General features: G+C 35.5%; 1 protein-coding gene across 1 annotated transcript in view; it reads right to left on the bottom strand.

The window, feature by feature from the left end:
* Positions 1-860: 860 nt before the first annotated feature.
* Positions 861-14,788, bottom strand: part of LOC128227477 (focadhesin-like) — a 194,284-nt gene continuing 180,356 nt past the window's right edge. The window contains exons 24-39 of the mRNA XM_052938054.1: positions 14,418-14,643; positions 14,120-14,219; positions 13,677-13,905; positions 10,867-11,011; positions 10,347-10,466; positions 9,971-10,171; positions 9,109-9,292; positions 8,912-8,992; positions 8,575-8,700; positions 6,388-6,503; positions 5,951-6,193; positions 4,409-4,605; positions 3,728-3,905; positions 3,278-3,505; positions 1,483-1,558; positions 861-1,269 (exon numbers count right to left, since the gene is read on the bottom strand). Coding sequence (XP_052794014.1) covers positions 1,190-1,269; positions 1,483-1,558; positions 3,278-3,505; positions 3,728-3,905; positions 4,409-4,605; positions 5,951-6,193; positions 6,388-6,503; positions 8,575-8,700; positions 8,912-8,992; positions 9,109-9,292; positions 9,971-10,171; positions 10,347-10,466; positions 10,867-11,011; positions 13,677-13,905; positions 14,120-14,219; positions 14,418-14,643 — 2,530 coding nt within the window. The 3' untranslated portion in view covers positions 861-1,189. The remainder of the gene's footprint in view (positions 1,270-1,482; positions 1,559-3,277; positions 3,506-3,727; positions 3,906-4,408; positions 4,606-5,950; positions 6,194-6,387; positions 6,504-8,574; positions 8,701-8,911; positions 8,993-9,108; positions 9,293-9,970; positions 10,172-10,346; positions 10,467-10,866; positions 11,012-13,676; positions 13,906-14,119; positions 14,220-14,417; positions 14,644-14,788) is intronic.

The raw sequence follows: 14,788 nt of genomic DNA, 5'->3' as shown, positions 1-14,788 counted from the left end.
CCCATTTTTTTTACCAAACATGATTTAAGCAAAGCCATCAAAGATAACATAACCCAGAAATGTGTCTATAGGAGACAGGAAAAGTTGCACAACTTAACATGCTGATAAACATTGCAATAAAATTGGAAAATTCCTCGCAAACACATTTAAGGTTACAGTATACAAATTTTAAAACAAGTATGTTTTTATCACTATTGGTTGCTTTGAACTAAATTCATAATGTTAAAACCTTTTTTGACCTGACCCCATGAACACAGCTTCAAACACATACTAACATCCTTGTGAAGGTTTAAGACTCTTATAGCCATACAAGTGTCTTGACTCTGGCTCATACTTAACAAGAAGGTAAGGTGACAACATTCCATGATTTATATGAAATTTTAAAATTAGTGAAGGGCCATAACTCATCTCTTACTTGAGGTATTGTAACACTATCCCAAGGGGCCATTTTTTTAAAACTATTTTAGTCTGTTATAACATATTAAAGCTAAGCTCACTATTTTTTTGCTTTTATAATTTGTGATTTGATCTCTATTTTGGAAGTTTATTGTTAATTAAAGTAAAATGTCTGATTTTCATGAAAAACTAAATTCTATTCATCAAAATCAGGTAAAAGTAAGTAATTTTGCTAAACAAATTAAGTTTTTTAGTCTGCAAGGCCTAAGAAGTTTTGAGAAATCCGGGCCAGGTGCACAACTTCATAATCTGTTTAACATTCCTGTAAAGTTTGATGTATGGCTCTCATATTTTTTGAGGATAGAACATGTGGTTCCAGAAATGACAAGTACTAAACAACTCACACCGACCACATCACAAGAGTTCAATATAAGCCCTTCAAACTGAGCTTAAAAGACAAACCATTCTTTTTACTGCATTGAATATTTATTTCATTTAATCATACAGAAAAAATAATGCCATGCTGTAAGACATTATGTGCCAATGTTAATTGCAATTCAACACTACTATAACATATTTGCCAGTTCATAAACCATAATTTTATTTCACTGATGTTTGATGGAACTAAACTGTTACATTACAAAACAAATTGAAAGGTCATCATCCATACTTCAATCTTCTGGTATTCCTCAATGTGGATGGCCCTCAGTCATAACATTAATTCCTCATCTTGTCCATAATTAGAACTTTTAATACAGCAATATTGTATGTCTCTAAGCAAAGTTTTAAAACATTAATCAGCATATTGAACAGCCTTTGTCCACACAGCAATCTTCTGGAAGTCCTCACTGTGCCTCAGGCTGGACAGACAGTCTATAAATACATGTTCAAACTGAATAATTTCATTCATTAACCACAATATATAATCTTAAATAAAAGTATCACAAAATGTTATTAACAAATACATTTCTGTTGTGAATTTATTTCAGACCTATATATTTATCATTTTGACTACATGTACAACACAAAAATACAGTTTTGAAATTATGCTAACCAAATTGTGCACAAAACATCTGCATCAAGTACCTTTAAGCTTGAATTTGACAGCAGATGTGAGCATCTCCTCTCTGACCTCCATCATGTTCATCAGCCAGTCTATAACCTGCAGTCATGCCTTTTATTTAAATCATGAAACAGTAAAGTAGCCCTTACAACTCTATATAATGGCTCTTATTAGATTTATGTTTTATTAAAATCAAACACACCCAATAAAAGTAACCATGCCCTGCATATCGGTCCAAAAAGTATCTGTACTGAAATCAAGTTCCATGTGATATGTTCATGTGACAAAGTATTCTAATCCTTGGGACTGTTTTGGAAGTGATCTAACCTGCAATGCACCTTAAGTAAATAAAGCCCAACATAAAACATAAGACAAGATAACCCCACAATGTATGAAACCAGGTTTTCAATGATTGACTGAAGAACTTCAGCCTTTGTTGTGAGATTCAGTTTCAACTGATTTTATACTTTTAGTACCATTGACCATGACCCTTGGGGCCCCAAACACAATCACATGGAAATCCTCCATAAACTCTTCTTACATACCAAGTTTGTAGGCAATATGTCAAACCCAACTGAAGTTATTCAGTTTCAACCGTTTTTCTTTTTTTAGTACCAGTGACCTTTATCCCAGGGTCCCCAAATGTAATCCCATGAAAGGTACCATAAATGACACAATCTGTGTAAACAGTGACCTTGGCCCTTCAACAAATTGAGGCCCAAAAAGATTCAAAGCAAACTTTACACATGTTCTTAATATATAAGTTTGGTGTCTACATATTGAAGGAAACTGAAGTTATTTGCTTGAAACAAAATTTCCATATTTAGTAACGGTGACCATGACCTTTAACGGAACAAGCCCAAATGCAATCTCAAGTGAGCTCTGCTCTTGTTCTTACAATACACAAGTTTTGTGTTAACAGGAAAGCCATTTTCTATGTTTAGTAACAGTGACCCTGACCTTTGACAGATGACCCAAAAGCAATCCAAAGTGAGCTCTTCACATGTTCTTAATATACACCGAGTTTGGTGTCCATATGATAAAAGAAATAGTAGCTAATAGCCAAAAACGAAATTTCTTTATTGAGTAAAGTTGACCTTGACCTTTGACAGATATGACCCAAAAGCAAGCAAAAGCAAGCTCTCCATATGCTCTTCATATGTACTGTGTTTGGGGTCCAGATGATGAAAGAAACTGTACCGGTAATTATTTGTCGGAAATGAAATTTCTACAACTAGTACAGGTGACCTTGACTTTGGTATAACACACTCTGAAAGAAAACTCAAATGAATTGCCTGAAACCAAATTTCTAATTTTATTTACTATAACCTTGACATTTTACCAAACAGACCCAAAAGCAATCCCAAGCGAGCTCTCCACTTGTTCTTACTATTCTACTAATTTCTATGTTTAGTAACAGTAATCTTGACCTGTGATGGAATGGACCCAAAAGCAATACAAAGCATGCTCTCAACTTGTTCTTCCTATAAAACCAGTTGGGTGTCCATATGATGAAAGAAACTGTAGTTATTTGCCAGATTTCTATTTTAAGTAATGATGACCTTGACCTTTGACTGAACAGACCCAAAAGCAATCCCAAGCAAGCTCTTCACATGTTTCTACTGTACAAGAAGTTTTGTGTCCATATGATGAAGGAACCTATGAAGAAAGTTATTTGCTGGAAATACCAGCATATTTAACAACCACACACCAACCGGCCTGCCTAACGACATACACCATTCTAATAACCCAGTTTTCCTTGAAAACCTGGTTATCAACATTATACATACATTTTACAAAATAACAGAGTAAAATTACCTTTGGCAGTATCTGAACCCATGGCTCCTTCCTCAAATTTACAATGCAATGTGGGAGACAGTCAAGAGGCATGGTAAAATCTGACAAATCAGAACTGGGCTTGATGACATCATCAGAAAGGTCAAAGTGATCAAAAAGGTCAGAGGTGAGACCAAGTTTGGCACCTGTTGACCGTTCTGTCCATGTACACACTGCTGCAGCAAACACATTTACTGCAAAACTCACAACCTGAAAATACACAAAAGGGTGTGTGAAAATGAAAACTAATGAAGAATGAAGAGATATTTCAGTGAAGTTAATAAAAGAAATGTAAGTTTTTATATACATTTTAAGCCATATCCAATAGAGCTTGTTATTGAATTGTTTTTCTGATATCATTGTATTTAACAAAAGTTTTCACACATTAAGCCAGATGTGACCATAGAATTAACTCTTCCTAAACACACATACCCGGCTCTTGTCTGCAATTCTGTCAGACATCTGGTACGTCTGTGCAGACATGTTGTAGCTATGGCCCATCAGCTCTAGTAACCATGTGACCTGGTTCAGCAGACGTGACTTGGCCCCCTCAAGCTGGGACACGGCATGGAAACAGTGGGCAAGCAAGGCCAACACTGCACCACGGTCACTGCAACAATAACATAGACACATAAATGAAAAGAGGTCTGTTTTATGGAAATGAACCATACATATTATGATAAGCTGGTATATTCAGTAATGGTTGTTTTTATTTCCAATCGAAAATTCTTGAACTCTTAACACTTTTAACTTAATAAATATGAAGTATATGCAGTAAGCAGTTGACTAAAATCACTAACTAAACAATTAACCATTAGTTTCCTTATGATGTTTATGAGGTAAAAAGAAAATCGTTATAGTGTGTGGAGCTAATGCCAGAAGTTAGGAAGTAGCTTTTGGTACATTCTGGCTTTATTCTCTTATTCCCTTAACCCAATGAATTATAGCCAAGCGTTGCCATTTTCGGTGTATTTTACCACTAAGGAGAGACAACATTTACTACACAAATTTTTATGCCAAACAGCAGTTATCTCCCATCCCTACTTCAAAGCATGGAGATTTATTCAGTTCTTAGTTTTATTATTGCAGAAAGAAAATGGTACTCAAACTAACCAATCAATATCAAAGGTGGCATCCACACAGCTGTTGAGGATGGCTATAGGCTGGTGAGCATGTGAAACAAGGAATGCCCTCACATGAGCTCCACGCCTCAAGGACGCCCCACATACACAGTCTCCACTAGTCAGGGTATCAATCTGGCTGTCCGGCAGCTGGCTCACACACAGGGATAGGCAGTTCAACACTGAGGGCTATAATCATGAGCAAAAAAGTATTTCAGAAATAAACTAGACTGTTTATTATATATGAACTGTTTCCATAGAACAAGTATGCCCCCACTTGCCTCACCTGATCCTGGTTACCAGTTCTTATTTATTTCTGACCATGATGGAAGTCTATCCATACAAAGTTATTCGTTCACTCATATTCGCAAACAAAATAGTTTGAAAATGCCAATTTTGGGTAATTGAAGGGCAATAACTCTCCTGTTATTATGTGTAGCCGGAAACAAAACCCCAGGGCACAACTTAATTATTTCAACAACATTCCCTTAAACTTTCAAGACTCTTGGAGTTTCAAATGACACAACTTTCCATAATACTTTCGGAAGGAATCACAAACAGACTGACAAGTGAAAATCTATATGCCCCCCCCCACTATATATTAAGGGGTATAAAAAGACAAATAGATAGCAATGGCTGAAAGCAACCATGATTGTACTGAAGTGGCAGTGACTCCAATCATAGACAGAGCTCCACTCCAGATAAGCATATATTTTATAACTAAGCTATTAAAATAACTGAAAACACATATAAAGTTATTTTCACAATTGATGAGGAAACAGAGAATCTCATTTAAATGTGTTTAGCATAATTTTTTGAAATTTTTTATACAGTATTACTTATCATTACCTCATCAGTCAAAAAAAAGCATGCATACGCTAATAAATCATCTCAACAAACATTTAAGTGCTTGATGGGTAATATAAATTAATGATCATTCACAAAATCAGCTTCTGAAAATTAATCAATCAAAATAGTTTATAACTTAAGAGATGCATTTTTTTTTTAATAAGATTGCCCAAGCTTAACACATTGATTTATTTATAAAGCAGAACTTGTTGCAAATTAAAACAAAATAGCCCAGGAAATATACCATATTTTTCAATTTGTTGAGTGAAATTGTCAGTATCCTTCTTGAAGATATATATTCCTGTTATCAGGATATTAATCAATCAGTAGCAGGTAGTAATACCTTCATGGTGTATGCAAGTATCTGTTTAAGTACTTCGCTTCCAAATCACTGGGTAAAAGATAATTTTTTACCCAGTGCGGAAGTCTGATTAACAAATTGCAATAAGTAAGTTGGTAATACACAATTCATTGAAAAATCTTATGAGGAGCTCTGCATAGACTTAGTTATTAGTTTCTTGCAATGATAGGCAAACAAGTAAATAGTTTCTTACTCCAAATGTACATCTATAGAAATATGCAAAATTCTCAAAATTTAAAAAGGAATCAGTGCCATATTTGCATGAAAAAATGCTGAACATAAAAGTAAAATAATATAACTAGCATGAACAAAAAACATTCTCACATTGGTTTCAGTCTTCAAGACACCAAATGTCTTTGCAACAGCCTGGTAGAGCATGGCAATCACAGACTCAGGAGGGTCAGGCACTTTGAGGGCTGAGTTCAGTCCCTTCAAGGCAGGCAGCTGTAGCATGCTCTCCTGGACAGCTGGCAGGCAGGACTTCTCCAGGAAAGTCTTCAGGACCGATGGAGTCACAGTCTTAACATAACTGTCTGCTGATACCAAAAGGTGGTTTTGACACCCCACCTGTATAAGTTGTATATAAAAATGGCAATATTGTTGTATACTAAACCCTGTAAAGGGTAAGATTCATTTCAACATATTGGTATTGAAAAATATATAAAAACTTTAAATACATCCTGATAATAAAGACATGGGTACTGAAGGTAGAAATTGTTATCATATTCTGGACATTTAAATGCAAACAATCCAAAGCTTACCGGCAAAGTTGCAAACAATGGAGGTACAATCCAGGAGGCCACAAACAGTGCAGCCATGGTGGAGGATGGAGAGGCCAGTACACCTAATTTTACAACGAGCTCCTTGACTGTGTCACCTGTAGGGTAGAAGAGTGTAGGATAGAGAGTAAAGTGTACCATGCTGTCAAGCATATAAGGTCGTTCCTCAGAGACAACCATAAATTAAATAGTAATATTAATACACATCTGTTTTTGGTTTAGATGGTTGAACCTGATGACAACATTAAACACTAACCAAAAATACTTCAAATATCAACTCTCCAATGTGAGACATCTCCTATGCTTGAAGTTCAGAAACTCATAAGGCCAAATAAAAAAACAGGTCTGTTTCAGGTAACCCGACCGACCCTATTTTTTCCCGCCGATCCTAACATATTTTATCACGAAAAAAAAAAATGCGATTTGGGTACGAAAAACATTTGTTACAAAATAAAATGGGTACGAAACGGAAGATGATGAGGAAGCACGAACAGTTTTTTAACTATACCGGAAGCAAAATGGCGGCATCCACGATCGATATTGAAATGGAAAAATGTGACCATTTGAAGTGTAATCGGGTTAACAATTTTTATATTTCTTTTCTTTTTGTACGCTAGATCCTTAAATTCTATAAAATTTTCTAGAGTGTTGTCTGTCCTGGAGGACTCATAATCCCAACACTACAGTATTAAATTTATGTTGGTTGAGGCATCTTCCATTCATTTACTTCCATAGACCATACACATTACCAACTTGTTATGCCACATATAAACACAAGAGACCAAAAGCATCCTTGTGCCGAGCGTGTGCTGGAAGACTGCTTGGTACCTACAGGTATTGTACAGGCTCACTGTCAGCTGTCAGTACCATTTTCTGGCATTTTATATGAAATAGCTGAGATTAAACCCTAGACACCCCGCACATGTAGTTGACACTCTTCCACTATGCTATACCACTGTGCTATCAAGGCGTGCCCCACCAATCAGTATTTTTACAATGTATTTTTCTGGTTGATTTGAATTTGCCACTCCAAGACATACTTCAATTTGGGGCCCATGTCCTTCGGTTCAAATGTTCCTCCCTTCCTTTAAATGCAGAACTAGTAAAGGGTTAGGGTTTTATGTATAAAAATAATTGGTATGTTTATCAAGAATTGTTAGGTACCGCCTTGGAACGGTCAGTAAAATGGAAATTTACTGGGGGTTTAAACCAGTTTAAGTGCCCAAACCTCACTCTTATCCCAACAATCCCTTATAAAGATAAAACGCAAAAGGTAAATCTTATCAAAGTATGCATTAACTTCATTTAAATTGTATCTAGCTGGTAACCAATAAGGTCAATAGGAACAAATTATATTAAAATGGCTGTTGTTGGTTCTAAGTTTTAGAAGCATTGTGTAGAGTTTATATTTTAATATGTCGGTTGTCTTATACAAACATTTCTTGTTTTAAATGTTTCACAATTTTATTTCTCAGCTATAAAGAAGCATTTTGCATTTTTTTGCAAGTGTCGTATAAGTGTAACAGATTATAAAGCTCATTTAAATAGTATGTCATTGAGAAATAGTTTTGTATGCCAAACTATTGGTTATCTTGGTGCTATAACTCACTAACTGCATGTATAATTTATATAATGTATCATTTATATTTATATTTACTTTAATAGTGAGTTATTGTGCCAATGTGACAATATATGAGATGGATTTATGAATGTATTAAATTTGTGCTTGTGTGGCCGGTATATTTCAAGTGTTGCACTATAGGTATATTGGAATTGTTACACTATATTTTCGTGTCAGATACAAATGTGTCAGATACTGACTTTGGGATTAATATGCATCAGACTTAAGTGTGCAATTTTGGCAATAAAACCTGCATGTTACTTGTTCTTCGTACCTGAACCCTCAGGTCCTCTTGAAAGCATTGAGGTTTCCTAGCTGATGGCTTATATGGTAAATTTGCTGATCCACTCTATTAAAGAAGATTATCCTGTCTTCATTAATGTATATTAAATGTTACAGTCTGGAGTCAAATGAAATCAATATATCAAAAATAAAATAAAAATCTGACCTACCTACCCTATTTTTTTTTTGCAGCGTAACCTGAAACAGACCTATTTTTTTATTTGGCCTAAGTATTCATTCCACATGTGAAAAATAATCAAACCTACCAAAAGGCAATTTTATGAGAGGGGAGAGCACTGCCATCCAATTCAAGGGAGGTAATATGCCAGTTATCTTCTCCTGGAGACTCTTCAGACATACCTCTACATCTGACGGGGACACCTTCTCTGGACCTTGAAGGGAACACTTGTTCATTTACTTTGGTTATAATAAGGCCGATTTGTTTTCATAACAAATAACACAAAACTTGCCACATGTTTTTGGCATTCAATTACCTTTACTTCTAAACAAAAGAATAGTGATACCTGAACAAACAACTGTATTCCTGGAACTAGTTTTAATTCAAATAATTAGGCATATATCATACCTTGTTTTCCAGCATACCTTGTTTTCCAGCTACAATGAGGAAGTCAATAGTCGCTCTAAGGACACTGGCCTCTGGCAGGTAGCTGTAATTGCTTGGTGCTGGAAATAACAAACACACTTTTGTTTGACAAAATGAAAATGGAGTTTTGCCAAGAGAACATTGCAGTCAAACAATTCAAATTTGACACACTTGATAACAAAATAATTTTCCTTACCTGTATTTGAACTAAATGACACAGCAGAAGATGACATGTACAGGTTCCCTAGCAACCAGACGGTGGTTGCCTGGAGACTAATGAGGTCACCAGGTGCACTGGTATCACTAAGTGTTAGAAGGTCAAAGGCACCTTTAATGAAGGGATCTGTCTGCATTTTGGATTCTGTAGAGCTCAAATCAACCTGAAAATTAAATTAATGATTACATGCAAGTGAATGGACTGTTTGGTATACCGTCATTTACCGTATGATCTATATTTCATAATAAGAAAAAAAACACTGCCATATCCCCACCGAAATAAGAACAGTATTAACTTCACCTTACGACAAAAGATTACAATAAAACAAAGGGTAATTACTAAAAAATTACAATTAAGCAAAGGGTAATTACTAAAAAACTACTGTTGCCAGAGTTATGGTTATTGTGCACTGCCCTTCTCCTCAAAGACATATATCTGTACATGAAGTTGAGTCAATACCTCAAAGACTTTTCAAGTTATGCTCAGGACAAAAAAGCATGTGAAAAATAATGAAGGGCAATAATTAAAATAATACTGCAGCCAGAGTTATGTTTTTTATGCACTGCCCTTCTCCTAAATGAGATATATCTGTATATGAAGTTTGAAGTCAATACCTCAAAAACTTCTTTACTTTTTTACCAGACAAGAATGCCTTAACGCACCCACCTACGCCTACCACTACTATATCCCCTATGCATATCTGTGAGGGTTTTCAACAATTAAACAACAGGTTCAAGACAATAAAAAAACTGAAATGTAATTATGTAAAGTGTCTGCTTTACGACAAATGCTGTAATGAACAAAAAATATAAATTACACTAGTAAGAAGCTCAAAACTTACATTCAAGGATCCTTTCTCCAGCCCAACAGATGCAAGAAGTCCATTGACAGCAGCCAGTTTTCTCAAAGGTGAGGTACCTGCAGCACCAATAGTTTTCAGCCAATCAGATTGCAGGGAGGCCTTGGTCTGATCCACAGTTGGATGGCCTCCCACTTGGAGACTGTAGCACAGGGTACCTAGCCCCAGTGATGCACCAGCACTCTGGGGACATGTATTACATAAGAAATTATACCATACACATTTATTATTATTTTCTAGTATGTTCAATATCAACAGAAAGAGAAAATATTGATGACATGCAGAGATAGAAGGAAAGATGTAAATCAATGTACACAAAGCAATGAGAAAACATTAAAATATTGCCTGGGTGCAGTACCTCTGGGTTGTTTTGTACAAGATTTTGGAGGAGCATACAGGTGGTGTCAGCAGTCTCTATATCCACTGTGTTGGTGATGAAAGCACTCCCAGTCACACTGGACAACACCACACATACAGGCTGAAATACATGTGTGGGTGCTCATGAGAAGTAGAATTTAATTGTCAAGTTTTGATCAATACGTGTAGTGGTTATATTTGTCTCATTATGTCCACAGCAATAACAGATTTGACTCTTTAGTACAGGAGCACAAATATATATTGTTCTAATAGTGGTAATCTTACCAAAAAGTTTACAACAAAAAAGTGTAAGATCTAAAACTTCAAAATTTAAATAAGCTAGTGTCAAAAATTAAAGTTTTAATTTTCAAAATCAAATAAACCTAGCATACATTTGTCATCCAACCCAATGTTTTAAATGTATTGCCCTATATACAGACTGGCCTGTAGGTTCTTCAGGGTGGTGGCCATAAAGACTCAATCTACACTCCTGAGACAGGCTACCAAACAATGATACCAACCTGGAACATCGCATGAGAGGGGTCAAGGCCTTTCAGGTTGGCCTGTAGCTTTCTCAATGTAGCAACCACATGGACACGGGAATCGGTCTTACCCTCCTGACACAAGCTGCATAGAACTTCACGCACACCCAACATGGCACCCGCTCTAGAAAACATCAACATAAACAGGTTCTAGTACTTTCTTAGAATCTACACACATTTCAAAATATCCACTTTCAAATGAGATTAAAAATATCCCAAACCGGAATAAAAAAGGGCGTATCAATCAGGGTCATCTCCTGGCAATAACCAATGTGCTTACAAGGTTTGAAGACTCTACCAAAAGTTGTTGAAATGTTTCTGATCAAAACAATTCTGGTAAAGGTCACCATGATCTTGACCTATTGACTATAAAATAAAAAGGGGCTGTTTACAGACCATGACCCTTTCATATGCTTGAAATGTACCGTACATACCAAATCTGACGACTTTTCACCAAGTGCTTAAAAAATTATTGATCAGAATTTAATTTTAATTTTTAATTTTTCTAGTAAAGGTCACCATTGCCCTTGCTACTGAACACAAAATCGAAATAAATTATGACCATACCGAGTATAATAACTCTGCACCAATTGGTGTTTAAGTTAGTGATCCAACACTCCTTATTTATTTTTCATGAATGTCAACAGGAACAGTACTTTTTTAACTGTAAGGGTCATTTCATGACATTGACAATTTCAAGAGTTCACACCAAATCATTAAAGGATTCTGATCGTAAATGCGGGTACATTTTTTAGTAAATGTCTCTAGTAAATGTTGATCCTTTAACCCACAATAAAAAGGGGTCATTCCCTGACTTGTTATGACCAATGAGCAAACAAAAGTTCGAAGACACTACACCAAGTTGTTCAAAAGTTAATGATCAGAAAGAAAAGTGTGATGCTGACACCACCCTGCCACTTGATATAGTAATCCTTATGGAAAAGCTATGACTTGTAGGTGACACAAAAAATACAGTTCTTTTTTACATGTTTATTTAACATTAATATTAGCTAATACCAAATGTAAAATTATGTACTCTTCATAATTTATAATACTTTTGATCAAGAGCTGTCACAGAGACAGTGCCCTTGACTACTTGCCTGCTTTCTATAACATTTGCATTACATGCAAGTTAATTATCTGACTGGATTAGTTCAGTAGGATAGATTGTTTGGGAATAAATGCCTAAAGTTTCAATGTAATACATGATGTATTCACTGAGATATAAGTTTATGTGTGCTTACATGGAAAACCTTAACCAGCATTTTTAAGTGAAATAAAAAAGAGCCACCATTTGCATAAAATGCAAGATGGAGTCATATGATTAATTAAGTAGGTTTGATGTTTTGGAAGACATGATGTCCTATGATTAATTAAGTAGGTTTGATGTTTTGGAAGACATGTTTTGGAAGACATGATGTCCTATGATTAATTAAGTAGGTTTGATGTTTTGGAAGACATGATGTCCTATGATTAATTAAGTAGGTTTGATGTTTTGGTTGGTAGACATGATGTCCTATGATTAATTAAGTAGGTTTGATGTTTTGGAAGACATGATGTCCTATGGTTAATTAAGTAGGTTTGATGTTTTGGAAGACATGATGTCCTATGATTAATTAAGTAGGCTTGATGTTTTGGAAGACATGATGTCCTATGATTAATTAAATAGGTTTGATGTTTTGGAAGACATGATGTCCTATGATTAATTAAGTAGGTTTGATGTTTTGGAAGACATGATGTCCTATGATTAATTAAGTAGGTTTGATGTTTTGGAAGACATGATGTCCTATGATTAATTAAGTAGGTTTGATGTTTTGGAAGACATGATGTCCTATGATTAATTAAGTAGGTTTGATGTTTTGGAAGACATGATGTCCTATTATTAAGTAGGTTTGATGTTTTGGAAGACATGATGTCCTATTATTAATTAAGTAGGTTTGATGTTTTGGTAGACATGATGTCCTATGATTAATTAAGTAGGTTTGATGTTTTGGAAGACATGATGTCCTATGATTAATTAAGTAGGTTTGATGTTTTGGAAGACATGATGTCCTATGATTAATTAAGTAGGTTTGATGTTTTGGAAGACATGATGTCCTATGATTAATTAAGTAGGTTTGATGTTTTGGAAGACATGATGTCCTATGATTAATTAAGTAGGTTTGATGTTTTGGAAGACATGATGTCCTATGATTAATTAAGTAGGTTTGATGTTTTGGTAGACATGATGTCCTATGGTTAATTAAGTAGGTTTGATGTTTTGGAAGACATGATGTCCTATGGTTAATTAAGTAGGCTTGATGTTTTGGAAGACATGATGTCCTATGGTTAATTAAGTAGGTTTGATGTTTTGGAAGACATGATGTCCTATAATTAATTAAGTAGGCTTCATGTTTTGGAAGACATGGTGTCCTATGATTAATTAAGTAGGATTGATGTTTTGGAAGACATGATGTCCTATGATTAATTAAGTAGGTTTGATGTTTTGGTAGAAATGATGTCCTATGATTAATTAAGTAGGTTTGATGTTTTGGAAGACATGATGTCCTATGGTTAATTAAGTAGGCTTGATGTTTTGGAAGACATGATGTCCTATGGTTAATTAAGTAGGTTTGATGTTTTGGAAGACATCATGTCCTATGCAAAAGCTTGTACTTGCAGGGATTTTTAGTTAAATGTGCTTGCATGGTAAACTTTATCCAAGGTGATGTTGATGACAGGGCAGGTAGTATAGACCCCATTATTCTTCATATCGTTAAGCTAGAAACATCCTAATTCTTGAACCGTACCTATGTTCTACATCAGAAAAGCAACTCTCTTCCAGTTTGTCAAGGGAGGTCATTACAGCGATGGCGCCCTTTGAGCCAGCCACATCGGGAAAATTCTCCTGTACAAGTCTGGACAACAGCAACCCAATGCCGTATCCATGGATAAGTTGTAACACTGGTGGAAACTCCTCATCGCCCTGTTGTCCTGGCAACCGGCCTGTTAAATGCTCCAGTAGTGTGTACACCAGCTCTGGAAATAATGCCAACAATACTGGAACTTTTCATTACCTTGTAGACATGATGATGCAAACTGATACAACGAAGTCAAAGATATTATGAAAAGATACATGTTATAACCTTTATTTGTACTAACACAGCCTATCTAGCTTTAAAAACCAAGAAATAAATGTATCTATTGTGGTTATTTTCTGATATAAAAATGTAGAGCTCAGGTCATTTCCTACCCGAGTAGTTGGCCATAATGATGGGAGTCAGTTGGCACAGTGCTAGAACTCCAGAAGCTTGGGCCAGCACACTGGCGGGCAACCTGTCATCTGCTGCTCTCTGAAGGAGTTAGAGAACTATGTCATTGTGTTTTATCTATATGATAAATCTAGCAAGCAGCACATACATGACAGTAGTATTTCATTGAATGTCTACACAACTGTATGAATAAATTAATTTCAATTCAACTCCAACAATTAATTCAAAGGTATGATTTACTTATTTTACATCAATATTTCAAATTAGAATTTTAGTTACCTGTTGACAAAGACCTAGCATGCCAGCCTTGGGCGTGAAAGTAAAATCCACCAATGACATAAGAGAATCCAGCACTAGCATTAGCCAATGGGAATGGCTTATGTGTTCTGTGATCTGATTGGTGCGTTTGAGTTCCTCTCTGTCAAGACTGGTAACATAGCGCTGGGTGGCAGTGGCGAGACCACTCAGGGCTAAAACTGCGTTCCATTGTATTGTAGGATTACCTCTGTAAAGTACGTGTTGCACATATAATAGAGCTTGCCAATGGATAGTTCATAGTACTGATAGTTAAATATTACTAAAACAATAACGAAGGTAATATTGCATTAAACCCATTAGTGATTTCCTCGAAGCTCCTACTAAAAGAATTC

This window comes from Mya arenaria, chromosome 3 (assembly GCF_026914265.1).
Source record: "Mya arenaria isolate MELC-2E11 chromosome 3, ASM2691426v1".
NCBI lineage: Eukaryota > Metazoa > Mollusca > Bivalvia > Myida > Myidae > Mya > Mya arenaria.
Note: the sequence above shows the minus strand (reverse complement) of the source record. Positions and strands in the feature narration are given on the sequence as shown.